This window comes from Triticum aestivum, chromosome 2D (genome assembly GCF_018294505.1).
Source record: "Triticum aestivum cultivar Chinese Spring chromosome 2D, IWGSC CS RefSeq v2.1, whole genome shotgun sequence".
Classification (NCBI taxonomy): Eukaryota; Viridiplantae; Streptophyta; class Magnoliopsida; order Poales; family Poaceae; genus Triticum; species Triticum aestivum.
Genome location: NC_057799.1, coordinates 6,120,872 through 6,140,207, shown reverse-complemented (window position 1 = coordinate 6,140,207; position 19,336 = coordinate 6,120,872). Strand labels below are relative to the sequence as shown.

The 19,336-nt window shown below is 43.3% G+C and overlaps 2 protein-coding genes across 3 annotated transcripts; both read right to left on the bottom strand.

Moving 5' to 3' along the window:
• Nucleotides 1–228: 228 nt before the first annotated feature.
• On the bottom strand, nucleotides 229–4,521 carry LOC123050983 (uncharacterized). Of its 2 annotated transcripts, none has more exons than XM_044473711.1 (3): nucleotides 4,198–4,521; nucleotides 3,708–3,895; nucleotides 229–808 (listed from the first exon to the last, which is right to left on the bottom strand). In XM_044473711.1, the coding sequence occupies exons 1-3, from the start codon at nucleotides 4,428–4,430 to the stop codon at nucleotides 561–563; spliced, it is 669 nt and encodes a 222-aa protein (XP_044329646.1). In that variant the 5' UTR covers nucleotides 4,431–4,521; the 3' UTR covers nucleotides 229–560. The 2 variants fall into 2 exon arrangements, with proteins under 2 accessions (XP_044329646.1, XP_044329647.1); XM_044473712.1 differs by having other exon boundaries at nucleotides 730–1,005.
• Nucleotides 4,522–12,904: 8,383 nt separating this feature from the next.
• Nucleotides 12,905–13,742, bottom strand: LOC123048169 (uncharacterized). The gene is made up of 2 exons (XM_044471322.1): nucleotides 13,522–13,742; nucleotides 12,905–13,247 (listed from the first exon to the last, which is right to left on the bottom strand). The coding sequence occupies exons 1-2, from the start codon at nucleotides 13,598–13,600 to the stop codon at nucleotides 13,015–13,017; spliced, it is 312 nt and encodes a 103-aa protein (XP_044327257.1). The 5' UTR covers nucleotides 13,601–13,742; the 3' UTR covers nucleotides 12,905–13,014.
• Between the last annotated feature and the right edge of the window lie 5,594 nt (nucleotides 13,743–19,336).

Below are 19,336 nucleotides of genomic sequence, written 5' to 3'. Positions count from 1 at the left end.
GAGGCCGGGGAGAAGAAAAACAGCAAGAAGGGCAACTTGGACGAGAAAGAACGGTAGAAATGAGCAGGAGATCCAATCCAATGCAACGAGCGTATCAGAGTAATCTGGAACAACCATCACATAAACGATAGCTAGGCATGCAGCGGTATCAGAGTAATCCGCAACCGTGCAGCGGTATGTGCATTACAGACAGCCGCATCGCAAGTCCGCAGCCAGCAAAAGTTAAGATATCATGAATGAATGATGAACCAACAAAAGAATTTGAGATCCACTCAAAATTCTGCCCTTGCTACTAGCAAGTCACAAGACAGTTATAGTCTTGTGAGATAGATAGTATTCCGTGGTCTGGCCGCGCCGCGAAACAAACACCCGTGTAACCTATTCTAGGCTGCATCATCCGCCCAACGTACGAGAAAAACAATCCGATCTTCTGCTTAGTTGGTCCAGTGCGCACTACTTTATTTCTCGATCTCTCCCAGGAATGAGGCGTGGCGAAACAATCACTCCACGCTAGCTATGTCCACACCACCCACCAAAGAGCATCTCTCCAGATGAGATCGTCACTTCTCCTGAGCCGGAGGTGGCGCCGATGTAGGCAGCGGCGTCGGCACTGCTGTAGGCTTCGGCTTTGGCGTTGCCCGGGGCTTGCATGTCCTGCAGTCAGCTGGTGGTGGTGGAGCTGCCGTGTTGTCTGCGACCGTCACCCTCATTGTCTGGCGCTTGCCATCTTCGGCACGAACGTCAAGGATGGCGTCCATTATGAGTATCTCCCAGTCGCTGCGCTGTAGAAACCGGAACCATGATTCCTCTGCGTGGAAACAGATGATGCGAGATAAATATGAATCAGGTTGTCCTGGTGAATCAAAGTGCACGACCAATAAACATACAATAGAAATATATTTGCGAGAACGCAGCACAGCGGACAAGCTGGACAGGCACTTGAATGCCAAGTTGGCCCTAGTCAGGTCGTCATGGACCTCTACCTCCACTGCACCATGTCATGCGCTGTGGAATAAAATTTATTTATTGTAAATGTCAAATTAACTTCGTTAACAGAGCTTAATTCAATGTTCAAAGATCAAATCATATGCTCCTATTTTTTACCTAAAAACAAATGGTGTGCCATTCATCTTTCCAACATAGATCTACCCACTGTGTAGTGGAATTCAAAAACAAGAAAACTAGACATACTTACTACTACTAATTATAATGAAACAAAAAGGTTAGCCTGTCATTCTTACAGCGACAACTGAAGGTCAATTAAAGCCCTTAATAGTTCAGGCAGTGTAACAGTGAAAAAGCAAGCAACAGACTAAACTAAACATGCATGAATGTGTCCTGTAATAGGCCAATTATAGTACAACCCCTTGTATAAATATGCATTTAAGAGTTAACCTGCTAGATTCCACTGCAATCTTTCCCATCTAAACAAAGCTACCTGGTACTTTGGGCGCAAGTCCAGCCCACTGCACCTTTGGTCTATATAACAAAATCAGCCCAAAACATTTTTCATACTAAATCTGTTTTTTAAGAATTCTTTTGTAGCACTGTTAACAGTTTCCACATAAAAGATCCATGGGGTTGAACCAACTGTGTAAATACTTGTTCACAATTGGCTTGCCAGAACCCAAATCGGATAGTCAATCCAATCCCAGAACCCAAATCGGATAGTCAATCCAATCCAACCCAACCCCATCCACTCTACTACTAACATAGTTGGTATTCCTCTACACTAACAAGCTTTGGAGTCATAGACCTCGCAGGGGAGATAATTGATGAAACATTATGTTGTTAAATTAACATACCATTTCAGAAATGTAATACAACATGAAGAACCATAACACATGTAAAACAATAGTGACAAAATATTTGAATTACATGCATAATAATTGAATTACTCGTGTGTTCTGTTTTGCTATAACAGGGCCCAATGGCCAGAATGATCATATAGCAAGCAAATTTAACAAGAACACATGCCAAAAGACATCTTGATCTATTCCCACCAAATGCTATACAGTGAAACTATAATGCTACCTGGACACTAATGGCTCAAGTCATATCACCAACTGATCTGACACTAATATAGATATTGCTATTTTAGCTCTACATTTAAAATTTTACCAAAAATGTTCAAGGCAGTTAAGAATAAACAGTTAGTACTACCTACAGGTAGGGATGCAGGGCGGCACCCGATCTGCCCTGTTCCGTAGTTAAAACAGATCAGCTTAGGTGTGAATTTGTTTAGCGATTCGGTTGATTTTGAACTAATTCCTACTTTTGCGGGCTTATGCGGGACGCTGCCCTGCACCCCTACCGACAGGTATCAATGGTAGAAACTGCAGTTGATGACAGTAAAACATTGGTTAAATACTAATATATTGCTCCCAAATGTTCATGTCTAACTTTCTTGTTCAAGCTACCAACACTTAAAAATAAATCCCCCATCTGTTGTGCTAGAACAATCGATAATACTAAAGCAAAGGTGAGGTTTGAATACATTTTAAAGGCAAGGACCAACCCCCCCCCCCCCCCCCCCCCCCCCCCTTCATGTACCATAGACTGGATAGGACAAGAACTATGGTGTACATTATTGTACCAATAAACATTCTGTCCGACCATTGTTGTTGCCTACTTAGCGAGGTGATCTAAAGGGAAAATGGGACTTAAACAGAACTACTTATATGGCAACTAAACTACTATAGTCTATAGTAATTCAACCACAATAGTCACATACCGACAGCATTCAAAGCTATCCAGCAAGACTAGGTATGTTCATGGCGTCATACCATAAAACAGATATCCCACATCAATCATATGGTTTCACTTGCGAGGTCCACAGGTAGTTAATGCTACATTTCCACGTTTCTTGCGCAAACCATATATCAGGGATATACCCAAGGGACGAGTTGGCGAAACCACAACATAGGTGGAGCTTATCGGCTTCATGGTATAATGCCAACAATGTGCCTTGCCCTGCTGTAGCCTGTAGTGCCACTCATATTCAGTATTTTGATCACTACTTCAGTTAAGTTGTCATACAAGTTTCCATTCCTGTTTTAGTCTCATATTTGATTTAGCTGGACTACCATCTTTATCACAATAATATAGGCGCTCATTAAGAAGACCACTAGAGAGACTAGGTATGGAAATTTGGGAACAAATAATATAATTTAAGCCTACATCTGTCCTAAACTGTTATGTAGTTATGTATGTATAAGCATGATGTGCAGTTGTTGACTTTGCCCAATAGTTGATCTTTATGGCCGTTGGTCGTTGTTGTGTTTTCCTCCAATATGACAGTTTACTGTAACTGTACTGTTTTTGTCACTATCAAATGCATAGCCTACAGTCCAATCACGCTTCATTCATTTATGAAATCAGAATTAGTTTGTTACAGTGTTGAAACAATCAGGGGCAACAAGGGTAGAAGTTGAGTTTCATTCTTTCTTTTACATTGTAAAAGGATTGTGAGAATACTGATGTTGCATAGTGAGCACCAGACTCAACCTTAATACCTATTTAGCATGGTCAAACCATGTAGCTTTTGTGAGCAAGTATCAGAATCTGGGTACGTAATTCAACAGTCTGCCCTTGAAACAATTGCTATAGCTATGATAACTGCTGGCAAAGATTTATCTGAATCATGCTTCATTCATTTATGAGAATAGACACAAAATTGTGATGTCAAGCTGTCAACCGGCACACACCTCCCAAGCGAACAGCCTTGAACTTGAGAAGCCCGTCGCCTTGGGGCCCCGACACCGGGAAAGTGCACGAGACGGAGCGCCTCGCGCGGTTCACGGCGATGGACGCGCTGTACCAGGGACCCCGCGTGATGGGCTCGCCGATCGCGCTCGCTACCTGCTTGTTCTTGGTAGCCTTCTCCATTGCCTGGCTGCAACAACAAGAGCAGCAAAAGCGGTTAGGCCTGGCCCCTCTTCTCCATCCCCTCTTCTTGGAAAACAACAAAATTTGACAAATTTTAGTACAAATCAACATCAGCAGCAAGAGCACGCATACTACAGAGAGATCAAGAACTGCACGCAGAGCGATACGAATACGTGGAAATGAATGCTAACAGGTAAACAAATCGGCGCAAAGTTGTGATCTTGGGCACATCTGGGTTCGACGTCCCGTCAACACAGGCAGAAATTACAGGGAGGCGAGCGACAGGGGGGGAGTGAGCTGGGGGTGGACCTGGAGCAGGAGAGGAAGACGGAGAGGTCGCTGAAGGCGCTGGCGGCGACGGCGCCGGTGAGCCCCAGCAGCGAGAGCGCGGCCGCGCGACGGGCCCACGCTGCGGCCCCCTCGTCCGACGGCGGAGGCGGAGGAGGTGATGGCGCAGGGGCCTTGGGCTTGGGCTGGGCGGAGAGGCGCCGGAGGAGGAGGGGACCGGAAGTGGAGGCGGCGTGGCGGCGAGCCGCCAACATTTTCGTCGGCGGCGGCGGCGACGGCGGGGTAGGAAGGGGGGAGAGGAAGAGAGAGACCCTACAAGCCTAGTTCCGCTGCACCCACTGGCTGCCTTGTGGGCCCTTTCGTTCTTATGATTTTCCATGTGGTCTAGTGGCTGCCACGTGGGCCCTTTTTCTAGGGGGACGTGGGCCCTATCTGACCCATCATTTCTTTCTCCAGAAGAAAATACCCCCTCTTAATCAAAAATTCAAAATATAAATAGTTTTTATACTCCCTTTGTATAAAAAAACTCATATTTTGATAGTGAGGGAGTAGTATAATAGCGTTGAAGCGGAGTATCTCCTGAGCTCAAATGATTTTAAAAAAATCTGAATTTTTTTTGTAGTAAACTTTAAAAAATGTTTTTGTGCTTGCCAAATTTCATTTAGAAAGAACATTCGTGGAAGTCGTGGCAAAAAAGGCAAAATCGATACTGCAAAAATGTTATTATTGAAAGCATTTGGAGTGTTGATTTTTTATGATTTCCACGAGTGTCCTCTAGTGATGAAATTTGGCAAGCATATAAAAAAGATTCAAAGTTCATCATAAAAAAAATCAGGTTTTTTAGATTTTTTTTTCATTTTGTTGTTCATACCGAGCTAAAAGAGGACTTTCGAGTTCCTTGCATCTAATAAACAGAACCTAAAAACAAAATCTTTTATGAGTATTCCCCCCAAGATAAAAATTAAAAAATGTTAAATAAAATTAAGAAACAATCTCTCCTGTCTGGGGCTGAGGGTTGGTTTTATTAATTTTATTACCTTTAGCAAACCACTACTACCTCCATTGTATTTTCAGTTATACATAAACGAGGACAAGTTGGGCCTATCACAAATCAAACTATGGTTGGATGGTTAGAAGGACGGTCGTATCCTTAGCCCACCAGGTTTCAAGTCCTTGACTTAACTGTGGTCGCATTTTCCTTGATTTATTTCAGGCATTCCGGCGATGTGCCTTAGTGGGAGGAGACATTTTAATAGGGGTAGGGTGTGCGTGTGTGCGTTCATGAGAATGAATGCATATATCTATGTATGAGCGTTTGCATCTGTATTGTGTTAAAAAAAAAGACAAATTAGACTTATCCATTAGTGGGTCAAAGAATTTTCTTTTCTTTCGTTTTCTCAGTAGTTGTGGTTTGAGCTGAGAGGTTGAGCTCCTTCGATGAGGCAGCGTGGCGCCACCAGAGGAGGCGGAGTGACCTACTCTAGCCAAGCAAGCTCCTTCGCTCAAGAAGAGCCAAGGCCCACAAGTGTGATATGCGATGAAGAAGTGCTTCCTCTGCATCATCTCTCTCGGACTACTGCATATCTCTTCTTCCTAATTTAATTTGCGCGTTATGGAGTACCTTCTTCTCTCTTTTTTTTCGAAAATGATGTGTAGAAGTGCTCCATGCATTTGTTTTTTCTTTTGTACAGGTCACAATTGAAGGTATTTCATCTTGAAATTATACACACGTATACATTTCATCCTTATATAGTTGCATATTCTTTTTAGATTTTTGGAACAGGAAAGTTTGAATGTTGAATTTTTCTAAATTTCGGGTTCCATGGAGCCCGGTCACCAAAACACCCAGTCCAACAGTTCCAAATAAAAAATAGTATATAAGTAATGAACATGTTACCACATTTCGGCATTAAAATACAATTTGAATTTACATTAACTAGTCTCTTTTGACAGATTTATTACATTAACTAGCGCAATGACCCCCCTCTGCCTCTCTATCCCTCGCAGCAGTCACGTGTGCAAAGATGAACTAGGGTGTGAGGCCTTGGCTTTGTTTGTACGTAGTTGTAGCCTTGTAGGTTGTGTAACCGAATTCGGTGATGTACTGGTCTCTTTGGTCTTTATTCTGTATATATGGTACCGATGAGGACGTATCCTTGAAGAAAAGAAAAGATGAACTAGCTAGTAATTTACATGATCTATCAGCTTATAATAACATTCATAAAGGAAATTACATAAATCTGTCTATCATCACCTCTGCATGTTTATCACCTTCACACATCCCAGCATAGCCCGACAAACAGACCTGATATTGCGAGCACACGGACTAATTTTATACGTCCAAATCAGGTGTTCAATTTGGCTCCTGGGAGAACAAGTCTAAACGCAACATGACAAATCAAACTGCAACAAAAGCATCATATTGCGAACTTGTTTCTTGCATGCGTCCATGGGTCGTCAAACGGGTAAAGGACTGTAGTAGGATGCTTTTTGAAAGCTCTTAATTATTGCGAACTTGTTTTCCGCACATAAAGCATCATATAATATATATTCCTCATGGAAAAAATAAATACGGGAGCCAATTAATTTGACTAGCTAGGCAGCGGGTAAAGGAGCATGGGTCGTCGCCGTCGCCGTCTCCACCGCTTGCAAGTCTTCCGAAGAAGACGAGGGTGGATTGTCACAGTGTCTCTTGCATGCGTCCATGGTTAGGTAGCAGCGGTTATATATCAGGCAGCAGTAGCAAAATTCAGTGGTGCAGTGCTTGTTCTCGCCGCACAGCCCGTTCGGAAAGTTGATCTTCTCGTCGTGCAGGTTGGCGATGGTTCGGCCTGCGGAGCAACATGCAGATGATGAAACATTTTCTTTCTTTTGAGAAGGAGATGATGAAACAATTGTCGGATTTCTTAACAAGGGAGAAACTTGTCTCAGGCAAGAGACGAAAAGAGAGATGCAAAAAAAAAAAGAGAAAACAAAAATCGTACATGCATAGTAAGAAGTAACTTGATGAGCTTGTCTTTAAGACAAGGCGAGAAGATAAACCGGTGAGAGAAACAGAAGAGAGAATACAATAATGCATAGATCTTGAAAGATGATTAGTATCATCACAAAGATAAAACGGCGAGAGAAGTTGTGTAACTTTGATGCATATATATATACTTACATTGAGCGATGGTGGCGGAGCACAGGGGATGCAGAGACAGCAGGGCTAGCGCAAGGATGCGGATCGTGTGGCTGTCCATGGTCGTTGATCGATGAAAATCTATCTGTGTGTTCTCCTTCTACTACAAGATTGCTTGCTGTGGACGAAGAACTCGTGTGGCTGTGTGTGTGTATATATATATGCGAGTTTCAACAGGAGGGAGATCCGGCGCTATAACTCGTCTCGATCCCGTGCGAGAAAGATCAGGCGATCGAATTAACTAGGCAGATCGATTTGCTTCTTATTTTTCTCTCTTTCTTTAGACAAGTTTCCAATTTTTGGTGGTAGAATACGAACACTTAATATGGTAGTTACTGCTTGCCAAATTATCTCCGGTTTTTAGAAGTGTGTGTTTTCCGACTGTGATATGGCAATTATCACGCAACTTTTAGTCTTGAGCCCCTGGTTTTTCTGGACAAACTGGAGATGACGGCGGTGGGGTTGCATTGACTTGTCGTCGTCCCTGGTCTCATCCCCGCGAGCCCCACTCCAACCCGCCCCTGAACCGTCGTCCCCCATGCTGATCGCAAAACCTAGTCGCTTGCATGGTTGACGCTGGCAAGGGGGTAGGGTGCCGTAGCCCATCGTACACCTAGTCTCACCCCGGCGAGCCCCCAACTCCAACCTACACCCTGACGGCCTGACCGTTCTTTCATCTCCAGCTAGTGACGGCTTGGGTCATTGTTATGTGTTAGTTGGCTACCTTAGATCATTTTTGATTTTGGACCTTCTTAACAGGCGAACATTCACTGGCAGAGGGTGACAACTTCTTCAGCACAACATGTCAGTTTCTTCAGAAGAAGGCATTTTTCGTTTAAACTGCCACCTGTGTGATCTCGCGAAGTAACTAAAACTACCAGGATAAAGAGTTCGCTTGCCATCCTCCTTCTAGCTGATGTTCGCCAGATAACATTACCGTAATTTTTTGGTTGTATCACATTTTAATAAATTCATGTGTTGTTCTCGTGCATGACTAAACAATGAATTCGTATATCCTAAGAATAATGATGCCACCGAAATAGATTGATATGACATGCTAGTGACGTTAATGCATGCGTGATCAATGTGCATTAATTTTTGTGATTGTGAAAGTAAAATATATGTATCTTTGATCAAGATCATAGAATAAATCATTAACATTTGTAATACAAAATAATTAATATATGAAAATACTCTTCATGATAGCTCAAATGATACAAATTTTTCCTTATAGATATTAATATTTTTTTCTTTCTAAAAACTTGATCAAACATGTTTGATTTTTATAAAATAACTAATGCACCCTATATTTTGAAATGGAGAGAGAGTATCATATGCTTATTAACAGAAATGGCAAGAAGCTGGAGCATTTGGTCGGTAATAATCCTAGTTAATCCTGTACAGCAATCTACACCCTACACCCTGACGGCCTGACCGTTCTTTCATCTCCAGCTAGTGACGGCTTGGGTCATTTTTATGTGTTAGTTGGCTACCTTAGATCATTTTTGATTCTGGACCTTCTTTCTTAGCAGGCGAACATTCACTGGCAGAGGGTGACAACTTCTTCAGCACAACATGCCAGTTTCTTCTGAAGAAGGCATTTTTCGTTTAAACTGTCACCGTTTGATCTCGCGAAGTAACTAAAACTACCAGGATAAAGAGTTCGCTTGCCATCCTCCTTCTAGCTGATGTTCGCCAGATAACATTACTGTTATTTTTTGGTTGTATCACATTTTAATAAATTCACGTGTTGTTCTCAGAGCATCTCCAGCCGTTGAGCCCTTCGGGAGGCATTTTTTTCGCCGCTTGGAGGACTGCCGACGAAAAATTTAGTCTGGGGGTGAACAAACTTCCACTCGTTGCGCCCGCACCCTTATCCAGACGGCTCGACTCTCCTCTGCTCAGCCATGCCGCCTCCACCTCCATGGCCACCTGCTTCTGCTCCTCCTCCTCTCCATCCGACCTCGCTGGCAGCAGCGGCAGCCAGCTCCGCATCTTCCCAGGCCGCGCCCGCTCGTCCGTCCGTGCCCAGGCCGCGCCCGCCCGTCCGCGCCCAGGCCGCGCGCTCACGGGTGCCCTCCTTCCACGCAGCCGTCCTCCTCGCCCGTCCGTGCCCAGGCCGCGCTCACTCGCGGCCGCGCCCTCCCGTCCGCGCCGTCCGTCTGCGAGCACAACGACCACCCCCTCTGCGCCGGAAACTCCGACGGGCGGCTCGGGCGCCGTGGAGTGCGCGGGCGCCGCTCCCCCTGCTCGCTCGCGGGGGCGGCCCGAGGAGCTCGTCCGCTCGCGCCAGCAATTCCTCCTCCGCATACATGGGCATCGAGCTCGACCTTCATCGAACCATAAAAAACTTGTACTGTCTAGCTGGTCGCCCATGTTTTTTTACAAGCTTTATTGTTCCAGAGGTTGCTAGATCAAGTGCGAATAAAACGAACTATTTCTTGAGAGATTAGATGGGCCGATGGATAGGTTTTGAGCACGGGCGTAGTGTGTTCTTATATACTTTGTGCTATTTTAACACCAATGGGCAGCATAGTGGAGTGGTACTGTGTAGTCTGTAGGACGAGGTAAGGTAACGAGCTCGTTTCCTTGAGCGAACTCGCCCTTTTTTCCCGGATTTTTATGTCTTGCTTTGAGTGGCACGTGGCCTAGCGCCTGGTGGGCCGGCCCAGTTGTGCGTGGTCGTAACGGCGCGCTCGTTCGTACACAGGTTGCTTATCGAAGATATTAATGCAGAGGACGTACTTTCAAAAAACGATTATCATGCCCTTTATTATGAAGAGGTGAGGTATGGGGTAATCACAACCGTTAACGTGTTTAGGGGGTCTATCGAAGCAGAAGTGTAATTGCAATCGCTTCAGGGAGGGACCCATTGATTGAATCTGGTCCAGAGAATCATGTCTCTTATTTCAGTTAGAAAAACCAATGCGTAGACTAGACCAAACAAAATGTTGACTACGAATCTCCCAATAGATCAGTTCAATTTCAATTAATGCCTATTGCTATGCCTGCTGACTCTAGAAACTATACAAGTAACTTAACTTTGAAACACGGAAAATAGTTGAGGGTTAAGGTCCTACCAAACGAACTAAGCAGACTAATCAGTTCTAAGTTCTAACTTCTTGTATTGATTCTTTCCATTTTTACTGAACTGAAGGTAAAAACTTCATATCAAACATATCAAATAACAAGAGCTAGAGGCAGTGACGGCCACCGGCTTCCCTCAAATCAAAAAAAAACAAAGAGCTAGAGGTTACGTATTTATTTCACTTAGTGCCGCATGCCTCATTGTGGCTGGACAGTTTCAATACAGAAATTATTAACTGCCAACCGAACCAATCGAGCAGGATAACTTGTTTCAATCCCAAACAAACGGAACTGAACTTGTTTTTATTGTTTCATACTTCATTTACATAGTTTGGAACTAACAAGTCTACATGTGGCACTGGTTAAAAGAAACTTGGTCAGTTCCGTAGCATGGAAATACAGCATACCGATGTGAATACTTCATCAAGCCTGTACACAGAAGGATTAATAAAATTGAGCGGCCCTTTTGCAGGCAGTATCAACATTCTGAAACAAGCAGCACAGCGTTCACCAAGAGAGACATCGGCATAACTACCACACAGAGCAAGAGATTTGCATATGGCCAGGATGAACATTGGCAAGTATCTTAACGATTCTGGATATATCAGTCTCCCTCCTATCCGATGTTGTACAACATATTGGTTCCGGTATTCCTTCAAACTTCTCACAAGCTTTAACTGTAATTGGTGTCAAACATTGTCCAGCTTATCCTACAGTGAGTTTTCAACAGCTGCAGGATAGTGATAATTAGTAAACTATAAAGTAATAACAATCAAATAGCATGTACATCGGCCTGGAATATTATGAAGCAGACCATCTGCGAGGGCACAACGACCCCCCAGGCCGGTTCCACGGTATCCGTCGATCAACCTGCCAGATGTCGGGCCTGGAAAATAATTTAGCCGACCAGCGGCATGAGAACCATAGCCCCCAGGCTGGTTCTATGGAATCTGTCGATCAACCTGCCATATGCCGGTCTGAAAATAGTTTAGCCGAACAGCGGCATGGGCGCCATATCACCAACGACATTTCTGCGGGATCCGTCAACCTGCATGGGCACCACTGAAGGAACCTAAACCGTCAGACCTCGAGGTAGGGGATACTAATCTAGGCGTCTAGGAACGACGTAAATAAGGACATAGGAGTCGCCATGGTGAGAGGCTCCTTAGCCGGGACACCATAAGAAGTGTCCAAAATCTTTCTACATAAATTTTTCATCACAGATTGCAATATCTGATGATCATATTCAGTGAGTGAAGGGGATAAAACCGAGAAAAGGAAAAATTTACCTGAGTGACAGTTCATCTAGCACCTTGCTAGGAAGAAACAATTGAGTACCATGCTTGCTCCGAAGAAGGTGGCAAAGACGAAGACAAGGACAAGGCGCGCGCCGGGGGGAGGGGGGAGGCTGCGTTAGGAACATCCTGCCATTGTTGTCGACCTATGCGGTGGCGGCGAACTCCGCCACAGCTCGGCTCCGGCGTCGGGGGCGGTCGGCTGGGTGGACGGTGGGAGCTTCCACATAGATCGCTGGTGGCCTCCAGCTCCTTCGTCGGCTGCGTTGGGCGTGGCGTGAGGATGCCATGATGCCCTCATGATCATCCCCTTCCCCTCTACTTGCAATTTTCCTCTCTTTGCTTTCTTGAGATGGCTATTTTCTTTGTCAAAAGTGGAACAATTCAGACCCTAGAACCTACGGAAAAGTAGCAGATGAAACTCTACTGCTTTTCAGCAACAAAATTTTAAATTATCAACAAGGCGTTCCTGCTAAAAATGCAATTCTTTTTTTTGAGGGGTAATTCCTTTTCTTCTAACTAGAGAAAGAAAGTACGGGCCAAAATGGGCCCGCAAGGCAGCCAGAGGCAACCTTACATCACTTAACTAGTTGTACAAGTTTCTAAAAAAAACTTGTTGTACAAGAACTTAGCCAGAAATTATTTGAAATATTTTTTTAATAAAATATGATGAATCAAAAGGCAACAACCATGTAGGGGGCATATTTCAAACTTGTTTTTCCACACCACACATTACATATATATGCCTTAAGGGACAAATAATTTTGACTAGGCTGGGAAACCAGAAGTTTTCATCGGCGGCGGCAGCGCTGCAGCTCGCATGTCCTGCGAAGACGAGGAGTTATTTTCACAGCGTTCGTGCAAATCCATGTTACTGTAGCAGCAATCATTTAGCAAACAACAATAGCAATATTTAGTGGTGCACAACTTTGCCTTGCCGCACAGCCGGTTCGGCAGATTGATCTTCTCGCCGTCCATGTCGAAGCCGATGGTTTGGCCTGTGGAATAGCATACATATGAACCACTTTTATATATGCAGTGTCTGTTGATTTATAGAGGCTATAAATTTACTGATTTTGTATATATCTCCAACTAAGGTATCAATTTGGCTCCCGGAAGGACAAGTCTAAACACAACATGACAAATCAACCTGCAACAAAGCTAGTATTCTTTTTGAAAGCTCTTAATTATTGCAAACTTGTTTTCGGCACAGAAGAAGCATCATATCATATATGCCTCGTGACTGAAAAAAAAAACATGAGCCAATTAATTTGACTAGGCAGTGGGTAAAGGAGCAGGGGTCGCGGTCGCCGTCTCCGCCGCTTGCAAGTCTTCCGAAGCAGACAAGGATGGATTGTCACAGCGTTTCTTGCATGCGTCCATGGTTAGGTAGCAGCGGTCATATATCAGGCAGCAATAGCAGTATTCAGTGATGCACAGCTTGTTCTCGGCGCACAGCCCGTTGGGAAAGTTGATCTTCTCGTGGTGCAGGTCGGCGATGGTTCGGCCTGCGGAGCAACAAGCAGATGATGAAACATTTTTTTTCAGAAGGAGATGATGAAGATGAAACAACTGTTTCGGGTCTGTTAACAAGCGATAAACTGGTCTCAGGCAAGAGACGGAAAGAGAGAAGCAGAAATCAAGGAACTTAAGAGAGAAGTGCTAGACTTCCACGTGCATAGTAATAAGTAGAAAAATCGCATGTGCGTACGCACTAACTTGCTGAGCTTGAAAGACAATTAGTATCATCATCACAAGGATAAATCGGCGAGAGATACTTACATTGCGCGATGGTGGCGCAGCACAGGAGATGCAGAGACAGCAGGGCTAGCGCAAGGATGCGGATGGTGTGCTTGTCCATGGTCGTGGATCGATCGATGAAAATCTATCTGTGTGTTTCAACTACAAGATTGCTTGCTGTGAACGAGAGCTCGTGTGCATATATACTTATCTATGGGGGTTTTGAGAGGAGGGAGAACCGGCGCTAGAACTCGTCCCGATCCCGTGAGGGAAAGAAAGATCAGACGATAGAATTTGGAAAGATTATGTATTTCTTTCCATGTGCGCTAGGCAGAACGATTGGCTTCTTATTTTTCTCTCCTTCTATAGAGTTACAAAATTTTGTGGTAGAATACGAACTGTAATATGGTAGTTACTGCCTGCCGGATTTATCTCCGGTTTTTAGAAGTGTGTGTTTTCCGTCTGTGATATGGAAATTATCACCTAACTTTTAGTCTTAACCTCTGGTTTTTCTGGGAGTCAAAAGCAAAGATTCGACTTGCTCCGTCCCAAAATAGAGAAAAGATTCCCATCAACTGGCCGATTACAACGCACCGTCGGGCGCCTTAGACGCGTGTCACGTGTCCTGTGTGAGGTGATGCCATCACCGTTCATCCTCCTTCTTATCCTCATACGTCTTCTACATCAAGCTTGCATGCTGATACAGATGCATCTCTCAATCCAAGGGTTGACCTCGTCCGTGACCAGAAGCACCCCATGGCACAACGGCCTACGAGTATGCACCAGCGGCTGGTTTGTAGATGCTCGAAGCCGGCAACTCGGGTGCTGCGTGCCGGCCGCCGGACTGCACCGCTCGAGTCCGCTAGGCACGCCGCCGTTGAAGCCGCGTCTGCCGTCGCTCGTCGTTCCACGTCACGACCATCTTGGAGGAGCATCGGCGTCCATGGCTGCCGCCTTCTCGAGCTGACATGCAACAACATATACCGCAACGTAATTTGTGTTACAATTCTTTTTGCAACATAACCATTCTTGCAAAAAAATGTAGACGTTTTTGCAACATGATCTCTGTTGCAAAAAAAACAATAACATAACCTCCGTTGCGAAAAAAATTGGAGATGTTTCTGCAACATGGTCTTTGTTGCAAAAACATGATGCAACAAGACCTCTGTTGCAAAGATTTCTGTAAAAAAAAAACTTGTGTTGCAACGGTTTCTACAACATTACCTTTGTTGCAATGGTTGAGGGTGTTGATAGCCGCTTGATGACGCCAGATCTGACGGCTCTCGACCCGGCTGATCTCTTAAACAGATCAGCTGGCGGACGCGTAGCAATCCCCCCACAAAAAAAATAAGTGTCTCAACTTTAACAACAACTAGATGATTCCCCGCGCGTTGCGTCGGGCACCTTAGATTAAAATTTGTTGTGAAGGATGCATGTGTTCTACATCAGAACTTCGAGTTAGGTAGCATTTAACTTATTCCATGGACGGATGTATTGAGAGTTAATTAAGTATTCAACTAAAAGATGAACTCAACTAAACTCCCTTGGGAGATGATGTATACTTGTATTCATCAAATTGACATACAATGATGGGTGCCATACAAAATTTGACAATAACAAAAAATTATGCAACAAAATATGTGTTCTAAGTGAAAAATCTTAGCTCATTCACCATAATTTCGTAGAAGAACATGATTATAGATCATCAATTTATATTTCAAGAGGACACATCATAGAAAGGATAAACAGTGAGAGTTTAGGTAATTAGTTAAACCCAGTTGGGAATGCAAACCGGTAATCTTAAGTCGATGGAATCTAGATTTGATCTATTCTACTATTGCTTCTTTTTGTAGACAAAACCCAGTGTTGCTTGTTTTTGGTAGGTTTCAGTTGAGGCTGAAAATCCTTGTTACGTGGTTCTCATGTCAGGCCTTGAAACTTGAACCAATGTGACCAAAGGCACAGGAATGCTCCAGTTTATTTTGTAGCATGATAGGAACAGATGCTTGCTAGACCTAACAAAAAGTGGAGAGGTCATAATTAAATGTATTAATATTGCTTGCAAAAAAGTATTCCAAATTAGATTGTGATAGCGAAACTACAACATAATACAGACTTACAAAAAATGAGCACTTGTTGGCCATCAAATATTGAGCCAAACAAAGCTACTAAGAAGATACACCTACCTTGGTATATTCAAATAGAATTACACGTACCTGTGGTGTCAGGAGGTATATATACAAAGCAGACGGGTTACTATTGTTTGAAACGGAAGCTTCTAATGTCACTAAAATACGAATGTTTTCTACTTGTTCCTAGGATCTAACCAGGGCAGTTAATAGGTTCCTCAAACTGAAAGCATGCCAACAAAAATATACATGATTCCACACACGATTTCTACTAAAGGATGTCTACAATTCAAGCCATCATAAGAGGATACGAAATCAGTTTTACCTCGTTCTTCTATATCTTTTCTAGGATTTTATTAGTTTGTTACAAATAGTTTATTCTTCGATGTGAAAGGATAGCAAGGTGTATCTTCATATGCTTTTCGTCTAATGCCTGAAACAAACACAATTAAGGTTATATCAGACAAAATTTGGAGAAAGTAAAAGCGCGAGAGAATGATAAACTGTTAATGTGACTGAAAAAATTCAGTAGGATCGTCGCTGAACCTTCTGTAATCTGAATAAACATATTTAAGATTCTAGGAACCCCTTGGTTGCTACATGCAAGAAGCAATGTGGCGTCTACAACTGCTGCACAAAAAGGAAGAATAAATGCAGCACGAGCCAAGTCTTGATGACATAGGGATGGTGATCATGCACTGGCTGGAACCTATCCCGTGAACAACAGCAGCAGCGATGATTTGCACACATATGGATGAATCAACCATGAAAGAAACCAGCCGATCCTGATGCACACGAAGAAAACAACCATGCAAGCAAGCATCTTGACGTGCATTAAAAGCACGGTTTGACTTTGTCGGGTTCATCGTCACAATATGCTTTCCTTCTGTGAATTTATGCTTTCACTTTGAATTTAAAACATATACACGAGGCGGTACTAAAGTAAAGTTCCCAGATATTGGCTCTTTTTGCTCAAGCACCCACGATCGGTTTCCCAGGCACGATCGATCCTTCCTGACCGATGCCTGGTCAAATTGTTCTGGCCCATGCGGCCCAATGAAGCCTGACGGCCCAGCTGAACAAGGATGGCCCGGTGCAGCCTGGAGGAGGCAAAAAATAACGGCTGGTTTTGTGATTTGAACACACGACCTGATGGCAAACAAATACTGTCAATACCAGCTAAGGTACCACGAACTATGCATTGTAAAGGAAGCCTGACCTGTATATTAGTCCCACCTCGGTCCCTTACACGCAATCCTCTCAACTTAAATGCGTCTTTGAATTTTCTGGATATCAAGGAGCCTTCTCAGGAATCAAAAAGGAAGGAAATAATTTGTCATGTTCAGATAAATAAGGAAGGAAAGGAGAATAAACCGGTCTTTTCCTCCACATGATTGGAAAGAGAATAAGAAGATGAATCCTGCTCGTGAAATTAAGGAAGGAACCCTGTGAAATCAGTTTTTCCATAGCTAAATTGATTACACTGGAAGTTACTATTCTACAAGGAGGAGGAAAGAGGTTTTTTTTCGATGTATGAAAGAGGAATTTCGTATTCCTACTATTCTGAATTTTTCAGCTGTTGATTTATTTCTATCCGACTTCATATGTGTTTTTGCATAACTCGAAGAGTGCTAGAGAGATATTTTGCAAGAATTGGGATCCTCAACGCAATGCATACCCTAATAGCATTCATGTTACCTTTTTTGTTCATCTCCAAGGTCAAAATCTTTTATTTTCATATACTACTTTCGGTGCAGAAGAAAACCGACACTCACTTAGACTAATTTGCATATCAAGCTAGGTATGCGAAGGAGGAACTCAAAAACTACACATGCAAGCTCACATTGATCAATCAATGTGAGCTCTTCTATAATATTAATTGTTGAATAGTTATGCAGAGGTGTAGCATTTTTGCAAAGATGGTTATGCTGAAAGTACATAATTCTTATTCATGGCGGGAATAATTGAAGTGTATCATAAATGAAAGAGTAAATTCCTTTTTACCCCTAAAGTTGATGCTTGTGACAGAAAACATCACAAAAGCGTACATTTAGGTTTTTGCTTATGTTTTAGGCCAAGTTTAGGCTTAAATCATTACATGCTTACTGGGATAGGAGAGTGAAGTGTTTTTTGTTTCTTACATAGCAATTGATGGACATATTTCGGTGGTACCTTTGGAATGTTGTTATGAGATGTTGGCGGTCAATAAACACAACAAAGTCTACCCTGTTGGGAAATATGCCCGTGCGTTGCAACGGAAGAAAAAAATACCACATCTCTAAGAATGATTCGAGACCCTTCACTCAGGTCCACGTTCTCTATTTTAACATAGCATCAACAATGTCGTCAATTATCCTCCCTCCCATCCTCCCCTCCCTTATGTGTGGTCTATAACTGCAATGCTTTAAGACTAAACTAATATTAAAAATCCTATTATCCACAATATTCTCACAATATGCAAAAGTAATATTTGATTGTAATATTCATTATTTATTATCCATAATATTCTCACAATATCCAGGAGTTTAAAACATAAGAGCCAGTAGGCACCAAACATGAATATTTCTTAAAAACACGGGGAAAATTCCACTCAAACAACTTTACAAGTAACAAAAAAACAAAGCAGGGCAGCATTATTCAAACTATTTTGGTTGAAAATATAGTAAACATGCATGTGTGTTGCAACGGGAAAAGAAAAATATCACATGTCTTTAATCCAATAACGACGCCACATCTATATTAATCTACACGGTGCTGGCATGGTTGAGCACAAAGCCTGGATGGATTTGAAACAGCCTCCGGCTGGCATCACGTGAGCAGCCGCACCATGCGCAGGCCGACCCTGCCGACGTATTTCCCTTGCGAGATCTACATCAATTTCTTTGGCTCGCTTTTCGTGCGGCTCCTCCCTGCTTACAGCCATTGATCGGTAAAGGCGAACTCCGGGAGTTGTTTGTCTGGTGATGTTGGTGATGATCACGACTACCGGCGGAAGTGGATGAATTTTGCCATAACTTTTGAGCTTGGAGGAACCAGACCAATTTATAACAGAAGCCTGATAAATCACTTTACAAACCAATAAATCTGCCCAATGACTAACACAGCTGATATGGCATAATTTTAGTTACCTAATGGCTGCACCTGCCAATAGGTATTGAGCCCCCCATTAAAATAAAGGAAGGACATGCACTGCTTGCAGATTTACTCTAATTAATCCAACAAAAGCGGAAGGACATGCAGTGTGCTGACTCACTCTAATTAAACGGCTGCTTGGTTGGCTTGTGTGTAAACCCGTACGTGAAAGAGAATCAAGCCGTTGTGTGACCCCGCTAGCACATTTTACTGAGTATCTTTTCGTGCTGCTTTTTCATACTGTCAATGTATTTATTTCTCAGCGATTTTGCTACGTCAAATGGGAATTTGCTGCATATTTACCAAAATAATATCTGGTTGATCTACATGCAGTTTTGATCGAGCGTCGACACACGACACTGCATGCCCAGTTAATGCTGCTACAAGAAGTACCCAATGCTCCAAAGCTGGACCACCGTTGTTGCTGTAAGGCGGACCGCATGCTGCAAAGCTCGACCACCATTGTTGTGAAGTCGGATGCCACTATTGCAACAACCTTCTTCTTCGGAGTCAATCACAGCTTACGCCTAGCGACAGCTATGTCGTGGGTACAACTGCATATAATTTAGTTTCAACAGTAGAAGTTTTGATGTATG

Coding starts and splice junctions, on each gene's coding strand:
- LOC123048169 (XM_044471322.1), bottom strand. CDS start 13,600: ATGGACAAGCACACCATCCGCATCCTTGCGCTAGCCCTGCTGTCTCTG. Junction 13,248..13,521: donor CTGCGCCACCATCGCGCAAT/GTAAGTATCTCT, acceptor GTTGCTCCGCAG/GCCGAACCATCGCCGACCTG.
- LOC123050983 (XM_044473711.1), bottom strand. CDS start 4,430: ATGTTGGCGGCTCGCCGCCACGCCGCCTCCACTTCCGGTCCCCTCCTC. Junction 3,896..4,197: donor GTCTTCCTCTCCTGCTCCAG/GTCCACCCCCAG, acceptor TTGTTGTTGCAG/CCAGGCAATGGAGAAGGCTA. Junction 809..3,707: donor CAAGGCTGTTCGCTTGGGAG/GTGTGTGCCGGT, acceptor GTTTCCACGCAG/AGGAATCATGGTTCCGGTTT.